This window comes from Salvelinus fontinalis, chromosome 32 (assembly GCF_029448725.1).
Source record: "Salvelinus fontinalis isolate EN_2023a chromosome 32, ASM2944872v1, whole genome shotgun sequence".
NCBI lineage: Eukaryota > Metazoa > Chordata > Actinopteri > Salmoniformes > Salmonidae > Salvelinus > Salvelinus fontinalis.
This window is the reverse complement of record NC_074696.1, coordinates 11,891,612-11,915,777: the sequence shown is the minus strand read 5'-3', so window position 1 is coordinate 11,915,777 and position 24,166 is coordinate 11,891,612. Positions and strand designations below refer to the sequence as shown.

At 53.4% G+C, this 24,166-nt stretch overlaps 1 protein-coding gene and 1 long non-coding RNA gene across 2 annotated transcripts in view; both read left to right on the top strand.

The window, feature by feature from the left end:
- The first annotated feature begins 3,690 nt into the window (after positions 1-3,690).
- The window catches only part of LOC129830732 (upstream-binding protein 1-like), a 27,210-nt gene continuing 6,734 nt past the window's right edge, over positions 3,691-24,166 (top strand). The window contains exons 1-14 of the mRNA XM_055893383.1: positions 3,691-3,906; positions 6,462-6,619; positions 7,778-7,851; positions 8,022-8,127; positions 8,213-8,319; positions 8,407-8,559; positions 8,714-8,824; positions 8,930-9,037; positions 19,194-19,297; positions 19,388-19,442; positions 19,562-19,655; positions 20,919-21,009; positions 22,358-22,476; positions 23,870-24,012. Coding sequence (XP_055749358.1) covers positions 3,791-3,906; positions 6,462-6,619; positions 7,778-7,851; positions 8,022-8,127; positions 8,213-8,319; positions 8,407-8,559; positions 8,714-8,824; positions 8,930-9,037; positions 19,194-19,297; positions 19,388-19,442; positions 19,562-19,655; positions 20,919-21,009; positions 22,358-22,476; positions 23,870-24,012 — 1,539 coding nt within the window. The 5' untranslated portion in view covers positions 3,691-3,790. The remainder of the gene's footprint in view (positions 3,907-6,461; positions 6,620-7,777; positions 7,852-8,021; positions 8,128-8,212; positions 8,320-8,406; positions 8,560-8,713; positions 8,825-8,929; positions 9,038-19,193; positions 19,298-19,387; positions 19,443-19,561; positions 19,656-20,918; positions 21,010-22,357; positions 22,477-23,869; positions 24,013-24,166) is intronic.
- The window catches only part of LOC129830733 (uncharacterized), a 2,158-nt gene continuing 2,010 nt past the window's right edge, over positions 24,019-24,166 (top strand). Inside the window, exon 1 of the long non-coding RNA XR_008755631.1 lies at positions 24,019-24,166. This exon is cut by the window's right edge and continues 1,452 nt beyond it. This is a non-coding gene — a long non-coding RNA (uncharacterized LOC129830733).

Genomic DNA, 24,166 nt, shown 5'->3' with positions numbered 1-24,166 from the left:
TGCTTACAGCTGCACTAGGGTCAGACAGCCTTCCCATGTAGATTAAAAGACACAGCGAGATATGGCTCCGAAAACGTACCTCAATCCAGGGAATGACAAATGTGTTGTACTACGAATTGTCCCATTATCCCAACTCTTAAGCCGAGAAGATTGAACAACTGCTAGTTTTCCGAAAAACTGTCCTTTTGGTTCTCATGTTAGATAGCAGAAGCCATTTTTGAATGGAAGTCAGCCAATCAGCTCCTTTGTTGTTCAATACAGCAGTTTACTTAAAGCTGCAATAAAACTTTTTGGGCAAACTAATTAAATTCACATAGAAATGTGAGTAATAGGCACGTCGCAGTGCTTGAGGCGTCACTACAGACTCAGGATCGATCCCAGACTGTGTCACAACCAACCGGGAGTCACATAGGGCGGCACACAATTGGCGCAGTGTCTTCCGTGCTAATAGAGGGTTTGGCTCATCACGGTCTAGCGACTCCTTGTGGTGTGCCAGGCACCAGCAGGCTGACTTCGGTAGGTGGAAACTGTGTTACCTCCATCACATTGCGGTGGCTTCCGGCTTAAGCGGGCGGGTTTGGCAGGTCATGTTTTGTAGAACACATGACTCGACTTTCGCCTCTCCCGAGCCCCTTTGGGGAGTTGCAGCGATCAGACAAGATCGTAATTGGATATGGCGAAATTGGAGAGAAAAGGGGGGGGTTATAGATCTTGTCATTCTCATTGAAAGCAGTGGTAGATCTGTTCTATGTGCACGTTCTATGCTTCCCATGCTTAAGTTTAGTTTTTGGCGTCTTGTACACCAGGTTCAAACAGCTGAAAATACAATATTATTGGTTATGGAAAATATACAGGCGGACAGTTTATTAGGTACACCCATCTGATAAAGATTAAATAAAAATCTAGTACCCAGAAAAGACTGAATTCTTCGTTGCATGGACATGTTTGCTCAATTTGTATCAAGGGACATAACTTGTGCCAGGAAAACATCCCCCACACCATTACACCACTGCCACCAGCCTGTACCGTTGACACAGGCAGGATGGGCCATGGACTCATGCTGCTTATTCCAAATCCTGACTCTGCCATCAGCATGCCTCAACAGGAACTGGGATTTGTCGGACCAGGCAATGTTTTTCCACTTTTCAATTGTCTCCTGTTGGTGATGGCGTGCCCACTGGAGCCGCTTCTTCTTGTTTTTATCTGATAGGAGTGGAATCCTGTGTGGTCATCTGCTGCAAATAGCCCATCCGTGACAAGAACGGACAACGTGTTGCGTTCCAAGATGCTGTTCTGCACAGCACTGGTGTATTGTGCCGTTATTTGCCTGTTTGTGGCCCTCCTGTTAGCTTGCACGATTCTTTCCGTTCTCCTTCGACCTCTCAGTAACGAGCTGTTTTGACTCAGATGACTACCGCTGACTGGATGTTTTGTGTTTGTCGCACCGTTATCTGTAAACCCTCGACTCTGTCGTGTTTGAAAAGGAGGCCGGGCCATTTCTGAGATACTTGAACCGGTGCGCCTTGCATCGACAATCCATACCATGCTCAGAATCTCTTCGGTCACTAGTTTTGCCCAATCTAACGTTAAATCGAGCTGTAACTGAATGCCTCAATGCCTGTCTGCCTGCTTTCTATAGCAAGCCACGGCCACGTGACTCACTGTGTGTAGGAGCGAACCATTTTGATTTACCTAGTAAACTGGCCACTGAGTGTATTTCACAGAGGGTAAAGATGGTACAATGATTCTCGATACAATGACTGCTTGTTTTGTCTCCCAAACTGAAATTCAGTGAACTAGTACAATTTTAACAACCAGGAAATTTAGTTTTTTCTACATATTACGTTTACATGTGCATTTAGCAGACGCCAAGGGCACAGACATATTTTTCAACTAGTCGGCTTGGGGATTCAAACCAGCGACCTTTCGGTTACTTACCCAGGCTACCTGCCATTGTTTTCGGTCTAACAGTTGGGATAATGATACAATTCGAAGTACAATGCGTTTCTCGTCCCTGGATTGAAGTACGTTTTGAAGCCATATCACGTTCCTGCTCTGCCATGTCTTAATGTACACAAGAAGCCTGTCCGACCCTAGTGCAGCTGTAAGCAAGCGAGTCGGATCTGCCGACTAGAGTCTGAGGTTAGGAAAAGGGGTTAGCGAAAATGCTCTCCTAACCTGCTACAGAAATCACTTTGTATCGAAATGGCGTGAAGAGTGTCCCAGTTAGCTAGGTAGCTAGTTATTAGGGGTGTGTCCCAGTTAGCTAGGTAGCTAGTTATTAGGGGAGTGTCCCAGTTAGCTAGGTAGCTAGTTATTAGGGGTGTGTCCCAGTTAGCTAGGTAGCTAGTTATTAGGGGAGTGTCCCAGTTAGCTAGGTAGCTAGTTATTAGGGGGGTGTCCCAGTTAGCTAGGTAGATAGTTATTAGGGGTGTGTCCCAGTTAGCTAGGTAGCTAGTTATTAGGGGAGTGTCCCAGTTAGCTAAATAGCTAGTTATTAGGGGTGTGTCCCAGTTAGCTAGGTAGCTAGTTATTAGGGGTGTGTCCCAGTTAGCTAGGTAGCTAGTTATTAGGGGTGTGTCCCAGTTAGCTAGATAGCTAGTTATTAGGGGAGTGTCCCAGTTAGCTAGGTAGCTAGTTATTAGGGGAGTGTCCCAGTTAGCTAGGTAGCTAGTTATTAGGGGAGTGTCCCAGTTAGCTAGGTAGCTAGTTATTAGGGGAGTGTCCCAGTTAGCTAGGTAGCTAGTTATTAGGGGTGTGTCCCAGTTAGCTAGGTAGCTAGTTATTAGGGGAGTGTCCCAGTTAGCTAGGTAGCTAGTTATTAGGGGGGTGTCCCAGTTAGCTAGGTAGATAGTTATTAGGGGTGTGTCCCAGTTAGCTAGGTAGCTAGTTATTAGGGGAGTGTCCCAGTTAGCTAAGTAGCTAGTTATTAGGGGTGTGTCCCAGTTAGCTAGGTAGCTAGTTATTAGGGGTGTGTCCCAGTTAGCTAGGTAGCTAGTTATTAGGGGTGTGTCCCAGTTAGCTAGATAGCTAGTTATTAGGGGAGTGTCCCAGTTAGCTAGGTAGCTAGTTATTAGGGGAGTGTCCCAGTTAGCTAGGTAGCTAGTTATTAGGGGAGTGTCCCAGTTAGCTAGGTAGCTAGTTATTAGGGGTGTGTCCCAGTTAGCTAGGTAGCTAGTTATTAGGGGTGTGTCCCAGTTAGCTAGGTAGCTAGTTATTAGGGGTGTGTCCCAGTTAGCTAGGTGGCTAGTTATTAGGGGTGTGTCCCAGTTAGCTAGGTAGCTAGTTATTAGGGGAGTGTCCCAGTTATTAGGGGTGGAGGGTTTAGCTAGCTAACTTTGAGCAAAAGGTTATTTAGCACACACGTCGTGTTGGTTGTGGATTCTGTTGTTAGCTTAGCCTGCTAACTGTACCTAGCTAGCTAGTCTGGTTGTTGGCTTCATATCAATCCAGATTGCTACTTTCACTTGCAGTCATATTATGGTGAGATATCGGGCTAGTGTGGCGTGCTATCAATTCGCCTTTATTCAATCTTCAGTTAGGTACTATAGCTAGCTAGTTGCTTTTAGCTAACTAGCTATTGTAGCTAACTAGCATCTTAGCCAACCACCAGTAGCTTACAGTTATTTAGCCAGTAGTGGCCAACGCAACAACAACTAGCTAGCTAACTTTCTCTTCATTGTCTCCAGTCCACCAGCAGTGGTTTATTAGCCTGCTAGCTGCGGTCCCGTCCCCGGAGACAAATCTGGCGGCCCTTCGGCTAGAGGCGGAGGAGAAGGAGCTGGGTACCATGGCCTGGGTGCTGAAGATGGACGATGCCACCATCGAGTCAGGGCTGGTACACGACTTTGATGCCAGTCTGTCGGGCATCGGGCAGGAGCTGGGGGCTGGCGCATACAGTATGAGGTTAGAAAGCCTGCTTGATATACAAGACATACTCAACCAGTTATATATCAGTGTGTCTGAACAGGAGATGGAAGGTAAAAACTCTTCCAACTTTCTTTCTCCTGAACCCCCTGGCGTAGATGCACACAATACACACACTGCATCCAGCTGAATTACAGTCATGTGTGTGGTATCCCATCCCTTCTGTGTGGTATTGTCAGTCTGTGTTGTTCTTTGTTTTGGAGTGTGTAGGGATGGGGGGGGGGGGGGGTGTCACAGCAGGTTGCCACGGAGGACAGAGGGCTTTAATAGCCTACCAGACACAAAGGGTGCATCAGCAGAATGCATGGTACATAAATCCTGTAAGCACAGCCCAGGGACGGAGTGGGGATAAGCTCTCCCCCACCCCCCGTCTCTGGGACATTGCTATAAGGCATCCAGTTTAACCTAATTCTCCTAATCTGCTATGAAAAGTCAAACCTGCTGTTAATGTCACAAAGGCTGGATCTCTTCTAGCCATAACTGTCTCTCTTCTAGCCATAACTGTCTCTCTTCTAGCCATAACTGTCTCTCTTCTAGCCATAACTGTCTCTCTTCTAGCCATAACTGTCTCTCTGGGTGGCACGTCTCGGAGTGATGACATCTTGTGGTGGAACTGTGGGGGTTGCTATGGCAGCAATCAGCTGGGATGCTCAGGGGGGTTTGTAGCTGTACCAGTCAGATCCTCCACTGTGGAACAGTCAGGAACAAACACATCTCTTATTTCAGTGTGACACCACCCTCACTGTCACCGCAACAGCTCCCTAAGTGTAAGAGTGTGTGTGTGTGTGTGTGTCTTCCCCACAGATGTTTGTGTCAGGAATGTTGTGTTTCTGTGGGATAAGAGTTCCCAGCACTGTCAGCTGTCTTATCAGGATCCTGTGTAAGTGTCTCCCATGTCTAGAGAACAGCTGTGGGGCTCCGTAAGAACAGAATGTCTCCGTTAGCCAGTGGAGCTGGCTCCTCGTGTGTCAGGAAGCAAGGGTGTATTCATTACGCCGATTCTGTTGCAAAACGTTTAGTCTGTTACAAAAACACTTCTTTTTTTTTCACAGGAAACCGTTTACTACCAAACGCTCTTGGTCCCGACTTCAAAGCTTTTGGGTTCCTGAAAGTTGTAGTTTAATTGTGTCGTTTCCACGTGTTGCCATTCCAATAATCTGAATGGTCACAAGCTGCATGTCTATAAATGATTGATTCTTCCGTTCTCTAAAGGGGAACAAAGTCCCCGGGGTTCCTTCCAGACTCTTAAAAAATAAAAATAATAATTAAGAGAGACACAACTGAAGTATAACCTTCCGTTTAAGAACAAAATGGAACTCAACAGCATTTGGAGTAAAAATATTATTTTGCAATCGACTGTTTTGCAACAGAATCTGAGTTATGAATACACCCCGCTGAAGTTCCTTTGGTAGCAGTGCAGAGGGGGGCAGTGGCCCTGTAACTGGCATGCAGGGGCCATCAGGGCTGGGTGGGGCAGTGGCCCTGTGACTGGCATCCAGGGGCCATCAGAGCTGAGTGGGGCAGTGACCCTGTGACTGGCATGCAGGGGCCATCAGGGCTGGGTGGGGCAGTGGCCCTGTAACTGGCATGCAGGGGCCATCAGGGCTGGGTGGGGCAGTGGCCCTGTAACTGGCATGCAGGGGCCATCAGGGCTGGGTGGGGCAGTGGCCCTGTGACTGGCATCCAGGGGCCATCAGAGCTGAGTGGGGCAGTGGCCCTGTGACTGGCATGCAGGGGCCATCAGGGCTGGGTGGGGCAGTGGCCCTGTGACTGGCATGCAGGGGCCATCAGGGCTGGGTGGGACAGTGGCCCTGTGACTGGCATCCAGGGGCCATCAGGGCTGGGTGGGACAGTGGCCCTGTGACTGGCATCCAGGGGCCATCAGGGCTGGGTGGGGCAGTGGCCCTGTGACTGGCATGCAGGGGCCATCAGGGCTGGGTGGGACAGTGGCCCTGTGACTGGCATGCAGGGGCCATCAGGGCTGGGTGGGACAGTGAGAATATAGCCCTCTGTCTGAAGCAGCTGTCTTAATAAGACGGGTCTGTTCCTATAGTTCTACAATTATTCCCTCTTTCCCTGCCTTTGTTCCATATTTACTCACCCCCTGTCATTGATCTGATTGGTGGAAGCTATTCAAGACATGCAGTGGAACCCTGTCATCTATCAAACACAGGACTCTACAGCTTGACTTGACCTTAGAGCGTTTTATGAACTTGGTTTTCAGACTGCCGACTCTTTTCCAAGTGACCTCAATTAACCTGAACCGTTGCAGGGAGCATGACCACATTTCTTCTATTGGCATGTAGGACACACACACACACACACACACACACACACACACACACACACACACAGACCTCTGCCTCAACCGCTAGTGCCAGGGTCTGTCAGGGTGAGCTGAGGACAGGCTATCTGTCTGCAGCTGCTGCCAAGTGTGTGTGTGTGTGTGTGCGTGTGTGTGTGTGCGTGCTATTACTGTTTCAACAGGGCCGTCTTCCTCACCCTAATGCTTTTCCCTTTGTGTCTCTGTCCAGTGATGTGCTGGCCCTGCCCATCTTTAAACAGGAAGACTCCAGTCTTCCTTCAGACAGTGAGAGCAGCAGTCTGAACCCTCCCTTCCAGTATGTTCTCTGTGCTGCCACCTCCCCTGCTGTCAAACTACACGACGAGACGCTCACCTACCTAAACCAAGGTGACTTAGTCCTGTCATGGAACACCGTCTTAACGATGCGCTATATATATACACACACACGCACACAGTAATGCTTAGCAGCGCTCTCTCAACAGCAAGAAGGGATGTTGTATGTTTTCAAACAGCAGAGATACTCAATCACTCAGACTTCCTCCTCTTTACTCTGTTTCTCTACCCCTCGCTGTGTCTACCCCTCGCTGTGTCTACCCCTCGCTGTGTCTACCCTTCGCTGTGTCTACCCCTCGCTGTGTCTACCCCTCGCTGTGTCTACCCCTCGCTGTGTCTACCCCTCGCTGTGTCTACCCCTCGCTGTGTCTACCCCTCGCTGTGTCTACCCTTCGCTGTGTCTACCCTTCGCTGTGTCTACCCCTCGCTGTGTCTACCCCTCGCTGTGTCTACCCCTCGCTGTGTCTACCCCTCGCTGTGTCTACCCCTCGCTGTCTCTCTCCCCCTCGCTGTCTCTCCCCCTCGCTGTCTCCCCCTCGCTGTCTCCCCCTCGCTGTCTCTCCCCCTCGCTGTCTCTCTATCCCTCGCTGTCTCTCTATCCCTCGCTGTCTCTCCCCCTCGCTGTCTCTCCCCCTCGCTGTCTCTCCCCCTCGCTGTGTCTCCCCCTCGCTGTCTCTCTATCCCTCGCTGTCTCCACCCCTCGCTGTCTCCACCCCTCGCTGTCTCCACCCCTCGCTGTCTCCACCCCTCGCTGTCTCTCTATCCCTCGCTGTCTCCACCCCTCGCTGTCTCTCTCCCTCGCTGTCTCTCTCCCTCGCTGTCTCTCTCCCTCGCTGTCTCTCTCCCTCGCTGTCTCTCTCCCTCGCTGTCTCTCTCCCTCGCTGTCTCTCTCCCTCGCTGTCTCTCTCTCCCTCGCTGTCTCTCTCCCTCGCTGTCTCTCTCTCCCTCGCTGTCTCTCTCCCTCGCTGTCTCTCTCTCCCTCGCTGTCTCTCTCTCCCTCGCTGTCTCTCCCCCTCGCTGTCTCTCCCCCTCGCTGTCTCTCCCCCTCGCTGTCTCTCCCCCTCGCTCTCTCTCCCCCTCGCTGTCTCTCTCCCCCTCGCTGTCTCTCTCCCCCTCGCTGTCTCTCTCCCCCTCGCTGTCTCTCTCCCCCTCGCTGTCTCTCCCCCTCGCTGTCTCTCCCCCTCGCTGTCTCTCCCCCTCGCTGTCTCTCAGGCCAGTCTTATGAGATCCGTATGCTGGACAACAGGAAGCTGGAGTTATCAGAGATAAACAACAGGAGTGTGAAGGTCAGTATGTTCAGCTTGTCTGTCGGTCTGTGTCTCATGGTTTCTTTGTGGCTGTGTTATGGATGTTACGGTTGTTTTTAGAGCGTTGCTAGGGTGGTGTTTCGTAACGTGTGTGTGTGTGTGTGTGTGTGTGTGTGTGTGTGTGTGTGTGTGTGCGTGTGTGTGTATAGAGCATCGTTAGGGTGGTGTTCCATGACAGGAGACTCCAGTACACAGAGCATCGGCAGCTGGAGGGGTGGAAGTGGAATCGCCCTGGAGACCGTCTCCTAGACATCGGTAAGAACACACAAGTATGTGTGTGTGTGTATTTCTCTGACAGTATATGTATGTAATGTGTGTGTGTGTGTGTGTGTGTGTGTAGACATCCCCTTGTCAGTGGGTATCATGGAGCCCAAGGCCAACCCCTCCCAGCTCAACGCTGCCGAGTTCCTCTGGGACCTCAGCAGGAGAGCCTCTGTGTTTGTGCAGGTAACACTCACTAACCCTGTAGTCACATTTAACTCACTCTATTCTCTCCATCGTTCAACCTAACCCTCCTCGTGTGTGTGTGTGTAGGTTCACTGCATCAGTACAGAGTTCACCCCTAGGAAGCATGGAGGAGAGAAGGGAGTTCCCTTCAGGATTCAGGTGGACACTTTCAGACAGGGAGACGACGGAGAGTACACTGAACACCTCCACTCTGCTTCCTGTCAAATCAAAGTCTTCAAGGTACCCACACACAGACGTCACATCACCTTATTGAGGGGTTCAATGCAGAAGACACATTTCAGTTGAATACATTGTTGTACAATTGACTAGGTATCCCCCCCCCCCCCCCTTTCCTTTCATCATTCCTCTCTTGCTCTCTCCCTCCTCCTCCCAGCCAAAGGGGGCAGACAGGAAACAGAAGACGGACAGAGAGAAGATGGAGAAACGAACGTCTCAAGAGAAGGAGAAGTACCAATCCTCCTACAACACCACCATCCTATCAGAGGTTGGTCCATTCCAGGGTTTTAAATCGGGACTGGAACACTGTACAGCACTTCAACAGGGTTGGCTCAGATTGTGTGTGTGTGTGTGTGTGTGTGTGTGTGTCTAGATGAGGCTGGAGCCCATCATAGAGGAAGCGGGAGACAATGAGCTGAAGAAGTCCAGCAAGAGGACGCTGCCGGCTGACTGTGGGGATTCGCTGGCCAAGAGAGGCAGTGTAAGAGTCCTTTTTATATATTAGTGTATATTTATCCTGCTTTCATATCTGTCCTCTCCTCCTGTCCAGGTAGTGAATATGTAGTTGTATGTTCCTCTCCTCCTGTCCAGGTAGTGAATATATAGTTGTATGTTCCTCTCCTCCTGTCCAGGTAGTGAATATATAGTTGTATGTTCCTCTCCTGTCCAGGTAGTGAATATATAGTTGTATGTTCCTCTCCTGTCCAGGTAGTGAATATGTAGTTGTATGTTCCTCTCCTGTCCAGGTAGTGAATATGTAGTTGTATGTTCCTCTCCTGTCCAGGTAGTGAATATGTAGTTGAATGTTCCTCTCCTGTCCAGGTAGTGAATATGTAGTTGTATGTTCCTCTCCTCCTGTCCAGGTAGTGAATATATAGTTGAATGTTCCTCTCCTCCTGTCCAGGTAGTGAATATATAGTTGAATGTTCCTCTCCTGTCCAGGTAGTGAGTATGTAGTTGTATGTTCCTCTCCTCCTGTCCAGGTAGTGAATATATAGTTGTATGTTCCTCTCCTCCTGTCCAGGTAGTGAATATATAGTTGAATGTTCCTCTCCTCCTGTTCAGGTAGTGAATATGTAGTTGTATGTTCCTCTCCTCCTGTTCAGGTAGTGAATATATAGTTGTATGTTCCTCTCCTCCTGTCCAGGTAGTGAATATGTAGTTGTATGATGCTTGGTAACAGGGTTTCCGTCAGCCGGTCATAGCCGGCTTTTGGCCGTTTTTTTGTTGTTTCTTTCAGCCAATAAATAATATTGCTACCCGCCAATTGTCTGGGAAAATAAGAACAATCGAATAGCAAAACAATGCTGTTTAGGCTGTTCACTGATGGGAATACCAGTTGATGGGAATACCAGTTGATGGAAATACATTTGACTGGTCATGCTTATCGGTCTATAGGTTCATTTAGTGGAATTAAATTGACATGCGTTTTATATTCGTTTTGTACTTATCACACGTGCACAGCATACGCCTACAGATACGGAGCCGACAGATACGGAGCCTACAGATACTACAGATACGGAGCCTACAGATACTACAGATACGGAGCCGACAGATACGGAGCCTACAGATACTACAGATACGGAGCCGACAGATACTACAGATACGGAGCCTACAGATACTACAGATACGGAGCCTACAGATACGGAGCCTACAGATACTACAGATACGGAGCCGACAGATACTACAGATACGGAGCCGACAGATACTACAGATACGGAGCCTACAGATACTACAGATACGGAGCCTACAGATACGGAGCCGACAGATACGGAGCCTACAGATACTACAGATACGGAGCCTACAAATACTACAGATACGGAGCCGACAGATACGGAGCCTACGGATACTACAGATACGGAGCTGACATACTACAGATACGGAGCCTACAGATACGGAGCTGACATACTACAGATACGGAGCCTACAGATACGGAGCTGACATACTACAGATACGGAGCTGACATACTACAGATACGGAGCCTACAGATACGGAGCTGACATACTACAGATACGGAGCCTACAGATACGGAGCTGACATACTACAGATACGGAGCCTACAGATACGGAGCCGACAAATACTACAGATACTACATATACGGAGCCTACAGATACGGAGCCGACAAATACTACAGATACGGAGCCTACAAATACTACAGATACTACATATACGGAGCCGACAGATACGGAGCCTACAGATACGGAGCCTGCAGATACGGAGCCTACAGATACTACAGATACGGAGCCTACGGATACTACAGATACGGCGCCTACAGATACGGAGCCGACAGATACTACAGATACGGAGCCGACAGATACTACAGATACGGAGCCGACAAATACTACAGATACGGAGCCTACAAATACTACAGATACGGAGTCGACAAATACTACAGATACGGAGCCGACAGATACTACAGATACGGAGCCAACAAATACTACAGATACTACATATACGGAGCCTGCAGATACGGAGCCTACAGATACTACAGATACGGAGCCTACGGATACTTCAGATACGGCGCCTACAGATACGGAGCCGACAGATACTACAGATACGGAGTCGACAAATACTACAGATACGGAGCCGACAGATACTACAGATACGGAGCCAACAAATACTACAGATACTACATATACGGAGCCTACAGATACGGAGCCGACAAATAGTACAGATACGGAGCCGACAAATACTACAGATACGGAGCCTACAGATACTACATATACGGAGCCTTTGAGTGGGAAATTGATCAGACAGCACTTTTATAAGTCCAATCATGGCGCAACAATTCTAAATGCATAAAAGTATTTTTTGAGGGACCAACATTAAAAATGGCAACTGTTTTTATTTCTCAACTGGTAACTGAAGCGCGCTTCCCATTCACCATTCAAATGCGTAGGTAGGCAACGGAAGGCTGTACTGTATTTATTTATCTTGCTCCTTTGCACCCCAGTATCTCTACTTGCACATTCATCTTCTGCACATCTACCAGTCCAGTGTTTAATTGCTATATTGTAATTAATTCGCCACCATGGCCTATTTATTACCTTAACTCCCTCATTTTCACTCACTGTACATAGACTTTTTGTTTTCTTTTGTTCTACTGTATTATTGACTATGTTTTGTTTACTCCATGTGTAACTCTGTGTTGTTGTATGTGTCACACTGCTTTGCTTTATTCTTGGTCAGGTCGCAGTTGTAAATGAGAACTTGTTGTCAACTAGCCTACCTGGTTAAATAAAGGTGAAATAAATAAATTAACAAAAGTCTGGCTTCACCAGCGCGTCACACCACTTTGAGCTGGAGGCAGCTTTCTGGAAACGTACAGATGCTTCAGTGTTTCAAACCTTCTTTTTTTCTTTTTTTTCTTTTTTTTTCTCCCCAATTTCGGGTATCCAATTGGTAGTAGTTACAGTCTTGTCTCATCGCTGCAACTCCCGTACGGACTCGGGAGAGGTGAAGGTCGAGAGCCGTGCGTCCTACGAAACACGACCCAACCAAGCCGCACTGCTTCTTGACACAATGCCCACTTAACCCAGAAGCCGGACGCACCCAATGTGTCTGAGGAAACACCGTACACCTGGCGACCTGGTCAGCGTACACCTGGCGACCTGGTCAGCGTACACCTGGCGACCTGGTCAGCGTGCACCTGGCGACCTGGTCAGCGTGCACCTGGCGACCTGGTCAGCGTGCACCTGGCGACCTGGTCAGCGTACACCTGGCGACCTGGTCAGCGTACACCTGGCGACCTGGTCAGCGTACACCTGGCGACCTGGTCAGCGTACACCTGGCGACCTGGTCAGCGTGCACCTGGCGACCCGGTCAGCGTACACCTGGCGACCCGGTCAGCGTACACCTGGCGACCTGGTCAGCGTACACCTGGTCAGCGTACACCTGGCGACCTGGTCAGCGTACACCTGGCGACCTGGTCAGCGTGCACCTGGCGACCTGGTCAGCGTGCACCTGGCGACCTGGTCAGCGTGCACCTGGCGACCTGGTCAGCGTGCACCTGGGGACCTGGTCAGCGTGCACCCGGCGACCTGGTCAGCGTGCACCCGGCGACCTGGTCAGCGTGCACCCGGCGACCTGGTCAGCGTGCACCCGGGGACCTGGTCAGCGTGCACCCGGCGACCGTGTCAGCGTGCACCTGGTCAGCGTGCACCCGGCGACCGTGTCAGCGTGCACCTGGTCAGCGTGCACCCGGCGACCTGGTCAGCGTGCACCCGGCGACCTGGTCAGCGTGCACCCGGCGACCTGGTCAGCGTGCACCCGGCGACCTGGTCAGCGTGCACCCGGCGACCTGGTCAGCGTGCACCCGGGGACCTGGTCAGCGTGCACCCGGCGACCGTGTCAGCGTGCACCTGGTCAGCGTGCACCCGGCGACCTGGTCAGCGTGCACCCGGCGACCTGGTCAGCGTGCACCCGGCGACCTGGTCAGCGTACACCCGGCGACCTGGTCAGCGTGCACCCGGGGACCTGGTCAGCGTGCACCCGGCGACCTGGTCAGCGTGCACCCGGGGACCTGGTCAGCGTGCACCCGGCGACCTGGTCAGCGTGCACCCGGCGACCTGGTCAGCGTACACCCGGCGACCGTGTCAGCGTGCACCTGGTCAGCGTGCACCCGGCGACCTGGTCAGCGTGCACCCGGCGACCTGGTCAGCGTACACCTGGTCAGCGTACACCTGGCGACCTGGTCAGCGTGCACCTGGCGACCTGGTCAGCGTGCACCTGGCGACCTGGTCAGCGTACACCTGGCGACCTGGTTATGGTACACCTGGCGACCTGGTCAGCGTGCACCTGGCGACCTGGTCAGCGTGCACCTGGGGACCTGGTCAGCGTACACCTGGTCAGCGTACACCTGGCGACCTGGTCACCGTACTCCTAGCGAGCTGGTCAGCGTGCACCTGGCGACCTGGTCAGCGTGCACCTGGCGACCTGGTCAGCGTGCACCTGGCGACCTGGTCAGCGTACACCTGGCGACCTGGTCAGCGTACACCTGGCGACCTGGTCAGCGTACACCTGGCGACCTGGTCAGCGTGCACCTGGGGACCTGGTCAGCGTACACCTGGTCAGCGTACACCTGGCGACCTGGTCAGCGTACACCTGGTCAGCGTACTCCTGGCGAGCTGGTCAGCGTACACCTGGCGACCTGGTCAGCGTACTCCTGGCGACCTGGTCAGCGTGCACCTGGCGACCTGGTCAGCGTACACCTGGCGACCTGGTCAGCGTGCACCTGGCGACCTGGTCAGCGTGCACCTGGCGACCTGGTCAGCGTGCACCTGGGGACCTGGTCAGCGTACACCTGGTCAGCGTACACCTGGCGACCTGGTCAGCGTACACCTGGCGACCTGGTCACCGTACTCCTGGCGAGCTGGTCAGCGTGCACCTGGCGACCTGGTCAGCGTGCACCTGGTCAGCGTACTCCTGGCGACCTGGTCAGCGTGCACCTGGCGACCTGGTCAGCGTGCACCTGGCGACCTGGTCAGCGTGCACCTGGCGACCTGGTCAGCGTGCACCTGGCGACCTGGTCAGCGTGCACCTGGCGACCTGGTCAGCGTGCACCTGGCGACCTGGTCAGCGTGCACCTGGCGACCGTGTCAGCGTACTCCTGGCGAGCTGGTCAGCGTACACCTGGCGACCTGGTCAGCGTGCACCTGGCGACCTGGTCAGCGTGCATCTGGCGACCTGGTCAGCGTGCACCTGGCGACCTGGTCAGCGTGCACCTGGCGACCTGGTCAGCGTGCACCTGGTCAGCGTACACCTGGCGACCTGGTCAGCGTACACCTGGTCAGCGTACTCCTGGCGAGCTGGTCAGCGTACACCTGGCGACCTGGTCAGCGTACTCCTGGCGACCTGGTCAGCGTGCACCTGGCGACCTGGTCAGCGTACACCTGGCGACCTGGTCAGCGTGCACCTGGCGACCTGGTCAGCGTGCACCTGGCGACCTGGTCAGCGTGCACCTGGGGACCTGGTCAGCGTACACCTGGTCAGCGTACACCTGGCGACCTGGTCAGCGTACACCTGGCGACCTGGTCACCGTACTCCTGGCGAGCTGGTCAGCGTGCACCTGGCGACCTGGTCAGCGTGCACCTGGTCAGCGTACTCCTGGCGACCTGGTCAGCGTGCACCTGGCGACCTGGTCAGCGTGCACCTGGCGACCTGGTCAGCGTGCACCTGGCGACCTGGTCAGCGTGCACCTGGCGACCTGGTCAGCGTGCACCTGGCGACCTGGTCAGCGTGCACCTGGCGACCTGGTCAGCGTGCACCTGGCGACCGTGTCAGCGTACTCCTGGCGAGCTGGTCAGCGTACACCTGGCGACCTGGTCAGCGTGCACCTGGCGACCTGGTCAGCGTGCATCTGGCGACCTGGTCAGCGTGCACCTGGCGACCTGGTCAGCGTGCACCCGGCGACCTGGTCAGCGTGCACCCGGGGACCTGGTCAGCGTGCACCCGGCGACCTGGTCAGCGTGCACCCGGCGACCTGGTCAGCGTGCACCCGGCGACCTGGTCAGCGTGCACCCGGCGACCTGGTCAGCGTGCACCCGGCGACCTGGTCAGCGTGCACCCGGGGACCTGGTCAGCGTGCACCCGGCGACCTGGTCAGCGTGCACCCGGCGACCTGGTCAGCGTGCACCCGGCGACCTGGTCAGCGTGCACCCGGCGACCTGGTCAGCGTGCACCCGGCGACCTGGTCAGCGTGCACCCGGCGACCTGGTCAGCGTGCACCCGGCGACCTGGTCAGCGTGCATCCGGCGACCTGGTCAGCGTACACCTGGCGACCGTGTCAGCGTGCACCTGGTCAGCGTGCACCCGGCGACCTGGTCGGCGTGCACCCGGCGACCTGGTCGGCGTGCACCCGGCGACCTGGTCGGCGTGCACCCGGCGACCTGGTCGGCGTGCACCCGGCGACCTGGTCGGCGTGCACCCGGGGACCTGGTCGGCGTACACCCGGGGACCTGGTCGGCGTACACCCGGGGACCTGGTCGGCGTACACCCGGCGACCTGGTCGGCGTACACCTGGTCAGCGTGCACCCGGCGACCTGGTCAGCGTGCACCCGGCGACCTGGTCAGCGTGCACCCGGCGACCTGGTCAGCGTGCACCCGGCGACCTGGTCAGCGTGCACCCGGCGACCTGGTCAGCGTGCACCCGGCGACCGTGTGAGCGTGCACCTGGCGACCTGGTCAGCGTACACCTGGTCAGCGTACACCTGGCGACCTGGTCAGCGTACACCTGGTCAGCGTACACCTGGTCAGCGTACACCTGGCGACCTGGTCAGCGTGCACCTGGCGACCTGGTCAGCGTGCACCTGGCGACCTGGTCAGCGTGCACCTGGCGACCTGGTCAGCGTGCACCTGGCGACCTGGTCAGCGTGCACCTGGCGACCTGGTCAGCGTACACCTGGTCAGCGTACACCTGGCGACCTGGTCAGCGTACACCTGGCGACCTGGTCAGCGTGCACCTGGGGACCTGGTCAGCGTACACCTGGTCAGCGTACACCTGGCGACCTGGTCAGCGTACACCTGGTCAGCGTACTCCTGGCGAGCTGGTCAGCGTACACCTGGCGACCTGGTCAGCGTACTCCTGGCGACCTGGTCAGCGTGCACCTGGCGACCTGGTCAGCGTACACCTGGCGACCTGGTCAGCGTGCACCTGGCGACCTGGTCAGCGTGCACCTGGCGACCTGGTCAGCGTGCACCTGGGGACCTGGTCAGCGTACACCTGGTCAGCGTACACCTGGCGACCTGGTCAGCGTACACCTGGCGACCTGGTCAGCGTGCACCTGGGGACCTGGTCAGCGTACACCTGGTCAGCGTACACCTGGCGACCTGGTCAGCGTACACCTGGTCAGCGTACTCCTGGCGAGCTGGTCAGCGTACACCTGGCGACCTGGTCAGCGTACTCCTGGCGACCTGGTCAGCGTGCACCTGGCGACCTGGTCAGCGTACACCTGGCGACCTGGTCAGCGTGCACCTGGCGACCTGGTCAGCGTGCACCTGGCGACCTGGTCAGCGTGCACCTGGGGACCTGGTCAGCGTACACCTGGTCAGCGTACACCTGGCGACCTGGTCAGCGTACACCTGGCGACCTGGTCACCGTACTCCTGGCGAGCTGGTCAGCGTGCACCTGGCGACCTGGTCAGCGTGCACCTGGTCAGCGTACTCCTGGCGACCTGGTCAGCGTGCACCTGGCGACCTGGTCAGCGTGCACCTGGCGACCTGGTCAGCGTGCACCTGGCGACCTGGTCAGCGTGCACCTGGCGACCGTGTCAGCGTACTCCTGGCGAGCTGGTCAGCGTACACCTGGCGACCTGGTCAGCGTGCACCTGGCGACCTGGTCAGCGTGCATCTGGCGACCTGGTCAGCGTGCACCTGGCGACCTGGTCAGCGTGCACCTGGCGACCTGGTCAGCGTGCACCTGGGGACCTGGTCAGCGTGCACCTGGCGACCTGGTCAGCGTGCACCTGGCGACCTGGTCAGCGTTCACCTGGCGACCTGGTCAGCGTTCACCTGGGGACCTGGTCAGCGTGCACCTGGCGACCTGGTCAGCGTGCACCTGGCGACCTGGTCAGCGTGCACCCGGCGACCTGGTCAGCGTGCACCCGGGGATCTGGTCAGCGTGCACCCGGCGACCTGGTCAGCGTGCACCCGGGGACCTGGTCAGCGTGCACCCGGCGACCTGGTCAGCGTGCACCCGGCGACCTGGTCAGCGTGCACCCGGCGACCTGGTCAGCGTGCACCCGGCGACCTGGTCAGCGTGCACCCGGCGACCTGGTCAGCGTGCACCCGGCGACCTGGTCAGCGTGCACCCGGCGACCTGGTCAGCGTGCATCCGGCGACCTGGTCAGCGTACACCCGGCGACCGTGTCAGCGTGCACCTGGTCAGCGTGCACCCGGCGACCTGGTCAGCGTACACCCGGCGACCGTGTCAGCGTGCACCTGGTCAGCGTGCACCCGGCGACCTGGTCAGCGTACACCCGGCGACCTGGTCAGCGTACACCTGGTCAGCGTACACCTGGCGACCTGGTCAGCGTGCACCTGGCGACCGTGTCAGCGTGCACCTGGCGACCTGGTCAGCGTGCACCTGGCGACCTGGTCAGCGTACACCTGGGGACCTGGTCAGCGTACACCTGGCGACCTGGTCAGCGTGCACCTGGCGACCTGGTCAGCGTGCACCTGGGGACCTGGTCAGCGTACACCTGGTCAGCGTACACCCGGCGACCTGGTCAGCGTACACCCGGCGACCTGGTCAGCGTACACCCGGCGACCTGGTCAGCGTGCACCCGGGGACCTGGTCAGCGTACACCCGGCGACCGTGTCGGCGTACACCCGGGGACCTGGTCGGCGTACACCCGGGGACCTGGTCGGCGTACACCCGGCGACCTGGTCGGCGTACACCCGGCGACCTGGTCGGCGTACACCCGGCGACCTGGTCGGCGTACACCCGGGGACCTGGTCGGCGTACACCCGGGGACCTGGTCGGCGTACACCCGGGGACCTGGTCGGCGTACACCCGGGGACCTGGTCGGCGTACACCCGGGGACCTGGTCGGCGTACACCCGGGGACCTGGTCGGCGTACACCCGGGGACCTGGTCGGCGTACACCCGGGGACCTGGTCGGCGTACACCCGGGGACCTGGTCGGCGTACACCCGGGGACCTGGTCGGCGTACACCCGGGGACCTGGTCGGCGTACACCCGGGGACCTGGTCGGCGTACACCTGGTCAGCGTACACCTGGCGACCTGGTCAGCGTGCACCTGGCGACCTGGTCAGCGTACACCTGGTCAGCGTACACCTGGAGACCTGGTCAGCGTACACCTGGGGACCTGGTCAGCGTGCACTGCGCCCAGCCTATTGTTTCAAACCCGGAACGTTTTACTACATATATTATGAGGCGTGTTTCAGTAGCCTGGGCAAAATCCCACCGTATCCGTGGAGACAATTATTTTTTAAAGACGTCCATGTGCCATAGAAACCAGTAGCCTATTTCTCTCCGGTTTTATTGGTTATCAACGTTCCTTCGTCGTCCGGTAGCCAAATGCACATTGACGCGTAGGTTACTGCCTATAATGTGAAATAGTAGTTTATCAACATTGAGCTAAACGTTCTGATCTGTTGAGTCAGACTCATTGTTTTTTTACCTTGGTTTGTATGTAACCAAGGTCTACTGGTTGAATGAATTTGGGATCTGTCGTCCCAGAGTCTGTCTGGAAATAGGCTATATCTTTCTCGACAAGCTGACCAATAGAATAGGTCAACTGTTCTACTATGAGGTACAGTAGATTTACAGACTAGTGATTTTGCTGTTCGTTACTCGTCTTGTTGACCTGAGGGAAAGTACACGTGGACAGTTATTCCAACATCTTTAAAGTGTAGGAAGGACACACGTCATTGCATCCTCGCAGGTTCAGTTCGTATGAATTACTAGCATCTAAAATGTGATTTCTGACATTGACAGATAGTGAGTGGACGCCCTAATCGGGTTAGTCACCCAACTCATATGGTAAATGTCTCAATTAAAATGGTGCCGTTCAAATGTCCGCCGCCACATTTTCCAAACGGAAACCCTGCTTATAGGTGGTGACAGCAATGCTTTATGGGAGTGCGTTGTTGTGACGTCTCTCTTCTCTCTGGTCAGTGTTCTCCGTGGCCTGATGCTTACGTCGGCTCTCCCCGGACGGCTGGTCCCTCCTTCACCTCCACACCCCTCTCCACGTACACTGCCTCCTCCGTACCCGACAGGTGTGTGTGAGCGTTCAGGGATAGAGAGAAAGGAACTCTGTCTGTGTGGACATAGTGAGATAATGCTGACTGTGACTGTTGTAATTCCAGTGGCTCATCGTCACCCAATCACCAGGCAGACCCTGTCAGCCAAGTCGTCACAGAGGTCAGTACACACCACACACATTCTCATGGACGCGTCTCAAATCCTGTAAAAACTTCTCATGTTGAAAATCAATCCCCCCAACTCACACTCTGTCTCTGTCTCTCTGTCTTTCTCTCCAGCAACTCAGTCCTACAGCCACCATCCCGGAGACTCAGAAGTGGCTTGTCAAAAACCGCTTCAACAGCTACGCGCGGCTCTTCTCCCACTTCTCAGGTACCCACTCTTTCCCTGGTCCCTAGTGTAAGTTGAGTTGTTAAAGACAGCCTGTTGAGTTGTTAAAGACAGCCTGTTGAGTTGTTAAAGACAGCCTGTTGAGTTGTTAAAGACAGCCTGTTGAGTTATTAAAGACAGCCTGTTGAGTTGTTAAAGACAGCCTGTTGAGTTGTTAAAGACAGCCTGTTGAGTTGTTAAAGACAGCCTGTTGAGTTGTTAAAGACAGTCTGTTGAGTTGTTAAAGACAGCCTGTTGAGTTGTTAAAGACAGCCTGTTGAGTTATTAAAGACAGCCTGTTGAGTTGTTCAGTTGAGTTGTTAAAGACAGCCTGTTGTGTTGTTAAAGACAGCCTGTTGAGTTATTAAAGACAGCCTGTTGAGTTGTTAAAGACAGCCTGTTGAGTTGTTAAAGACAGCCTGTTGAGTTGTTAAAGACAGCCTGTTGAGTTATTAAAGACAGCCTGTTGAGTTGTTAAAGACAGCCTGTTGAGTTGTTAAAGACAGCCTGTTGAGTTGTTAAAGACAGCCTGTTGAGTTATTAAAGACAGCCTGTTGAGTTGTTAAAGACAGCCTGTTGAGTTGTTAAAGACAGCCTGTTGAGTTGTTAAAGACAGCCTGTTGAGTTGTTCAGTTGAGTTGTTAAAGACAGCCTGTTGAGTTGTTAAAGACAGCCTGTTGAGTTGTTAAAGACAGCCTGTTGAGTTGTTAAAGACAGCCTGTTGAGTTGTTAAAGACAGCCTGTTGAGTTGTTAAAGACAGCCTGTTGAGTTGTTAAAGACAGCCTGTTGAGTTGTTAAAGACAGCCTGTTGAGTTGTTAAAGACAGCCTGTTGAGTTGTTAAAGACAGCCTGTTGAGTTGTTCAGTTGAGTTGTTAAAGACAGCCTGTTGAGTTATTAGACAGCCTTTTGAGTTGTTAAAGACAGCCTGTTGAGTTGTTAAAGACAGCCTGTTGAGTTGTTAAAGACAGCCTGTTGAGTTGTTCAGTTGAGTTGTTAAAGACAGCCTGTTGAGTTATTAGACAGCCTGTTGAGTTGTTAAAGACAGCCTGTTGAGTTGTTAAAGACAGCCTGTTGAGTTGTTAAAGACAGCCTGTTGAGTTGTTAAAGACAGCCTGTTGAGTTGTTAAAGACAGCCTGTTGAGTTGTTAAAGACAGCCTGTTGAGTTGTTAAAGACAGCCTGTTGAGTTGTTCAGTTGTGTTGTTAAAGACAGCCTGTTGTGTTGTTCAGTTGTGTTGTTAAAGACAGCCTGTTGTGTTGTGTAGGTTTTGACTTACTAAAGTTGACCCGGGATGACCTGGTTCAGATCTGTGGAGCTGCTGATGGAATCAGACTCTTCTACACACTCAGATCCAGGTAGGGGGGTGAGGGGGAGGGAGGGAGGAGGTGGGGAGGGAGGAGGTGTGGGGGGGGGGGGGGGGGGGGGGGGGGCGCGAGGGAGAACACAGTTAGACCCAACCGAAACATGAGAAAACAAAAAGATAATTACTTGACTCATTGGAAAGAATTAACAAAAAAACAGAGCAAACTAGAATGCTATTTGGTCCTAAACAGAGAGTACACAGTGGCAGAATACCTGACCACTGTGACTGACCCAGAATTAAGGAAATCTTTGACTATGTACAGACTCAGTGAGCATAGCCTTGCTATTGAGAAAGGCCGCCGTAGGCAGATATGGCTCTCAAGAGAAGACAGGCTATGTGCACACTGCCCATAAAAGGAGGTGGAAACCGAGCTGCACTTCCTAACCTCCTGCCAAATGTATGACCATATTAGAGACACATATTTCCCTCAGATTACACAGATCCACAAAGAATTTGAAAACAAACCCAATTTTGATAAACTCCCATATCTACTGGGTGAAATACCACAGTGTGCCATCACAGCAGCAAGATGTGTGACCTGTTGCCACAAGAAAAGGGCAACCAGTGAAGAACAAACACCATTGTAAATACAACCTATATTTATGTTTATTTATTTGTACTTGAACTATTTACACATCATTACAACACTGTATATATACATAATATGACATTTGTAATGTCAATGGGGTTATATGAGAGAGGGGGGTATTTGAGAGAGGGGGGTATTTGAGAGAGGGGGGTATTTGAGAGAGGGGGGTATTTGAGAGAGGGGGGTATTTGAGAGGGGGGGTATTTGAGAGCGAGAGAGGGGTGTGAGAGCGAGGGAGGGGCGTGTATGTGAGAGAGGGGCGTATGTGAGACGGGGGGGTGTGTGAGAGAGGGGCGTATGTGAGATGGGGGGGTGTGTGTGAGAGAGGGGCGTATGTGAGACGGGGGGGGGTGTGTGTGAGAGAGGGGCGTATGTGTGAGAGAGGGGCGTATGTGTGAGAGAGGGGCGTATGTGAGACGGGGGGTGTGTGTGAGAGAGGGGCATATGTGAGACGGGGGGTGTGTGTGAGAGAGGGGCGTATGTGAGACGGGGGGTGTGTGTGAGAGGGGCGTATGTGAGACGGGGGGGTGTGTGTGAGAGAGGGGCGTATGTGAGACGGGGGGTGTGTGTGAGAGAGGGGCGTATGTGAGACGGGGGGTGTGTGTGAGAGAGGGGCGTATGTGAGACAGGGGGTGTGTGTGAGAGAGAGAGGGGGGGGGGTGTGAGAGAGAGAGGGGGGGGTGTGTGAGAGAGAGAGGGGGGGTGTATGGAAATGTGTATGTGTTTCTAACATGTCTCTGTGTTCCTGCAGGTCGGTGTGTCCCAGGTTGACCCTCTATGTGTGTCAGGAGTGTGAGGTAGAGAGCCCCCTGCTGGAGAGACGCAGTGACAGCCAGAACAGAGAGCGCAGTGACACACCTCATTTATACGGTCTGTTGGTTTGTGTTTATGTTTAAATGGCCAATCTGCAGTTTTCACATCCACTTTTAAATCCCCATCAAAACCCAGGATTGTTTTACTCCAATGTTTGCAAGCACAGTTTAGCCTGGAAACATGGTCATGGATGGTCAGCCTGTGCATCCATAGGTGCATTTATTCAGCCCCTTTTCTCAAAACAGTGGCAGGGTTTGAAATGCAGATGGACCCTTCTAAATATACTGTTTGTACTCAAAAAGAATGGGAAAGCACATGTATAAACAGAAATGTTAAAGCCTGCGTCTCCATTCTACTGTAAACACCTCTCTGTGTGTCTCCATTCTACTGTAAACACCTCTGTGTGTCTCCATTCTACTGTATACACCTCTGTGTGTCTCCATTCTACTGTATACACCTCTGTGTGTCTCCATTCTACTGTAAACACCTCTGTGTGTGTCTCCATTCTACTGTATACACCTCTGTGTGTCTCCATTCTACTGTAAACACCTCTGTGTGTCTCCATTCTACTGTATACACCTCTGTGTCTCCATTCTACTGTATACACCTCTGTGTGTGTCTCCATTCTACTGTATACACCTCTGTGTGTGTCTCCATTCTACTGTAAACACCTCTGTGTGTGTCTCCATTCTACTGTATACACCTCTGTGTGTGTCTCCATTCTACTGTATACACCTCTGTGTGTGTCTCCATTCTACTGTATACACCTCTGTGTGTGTCTCCATTCTACTGTAAACACCTCTGTGTGTGTCTCCATTCTACTGTAAACACCTCTGTGTGTCTCCATTCTACTGTAAACACCTCTGTGTGTCTCCATTCTACTGTATACACCTCTGTGTGTCTCCATTCTACTGTAAACACCTCTGTGTGTCTCCATTCTACTGTATACACCTCTCTGTGTCTCCATTCTACTGTATACACCTCTGTGTGTCTCCATTCTACTGTAAACACCTCTGTGTGTCTCCATTCTACTGTATACACCTCTGTGTGTCTCCATTCTACTGTATACACCTCTGTGTGTCTCCATTCTACTGTAAACACCTCTGTGTGTCTCCATTCTACTGTATACACCTCTGTGTGTCTCCATTCTACTGTATTCACCTCTCTGTGTGTCTCCATTCTACTGTATACACCTCTCTGTGTGTCTCCATTCTACTGTACACACCTCTGTGTGTCTCCATTCTACTGTAAACACCTCTGTGTGTCTCCATTCTACTGTATTCACATCTGTGTGTGTCTCCATTCTACTGTATACACCTCTGTGTGTCTCCATTCTACTGTAAACACCTCTGTGTGTCTCCATTCTACTGTATTCACCTCTTTTAATCGTGTGTGTGTGTGTGTGTGTGTGTGTGTGTGTGTGTGTGTGTGTGTGTGTGTGTGTGTGTAGTGTACCATGCTCTGTACCTGGAGGAGCTGACGGCTGCTGAGTTGATCAGGAAGATGGCGTGTGTGTGTAGTGTTCCACTGGGACAGATCAACCAGGTCTACCGACAAGGACCCACAGGAATACACATACTGCTGAGTGACCAGGTACACACATACTGCTGAGTGACCAGGTACACACACACACATACTGCTGAGTGACCAGGTACACACACACACACACACATACACACACACACACACACACACACACACACATACTGCTGAGTGACCAGGTACACACATACTGCTGAGTGACCAG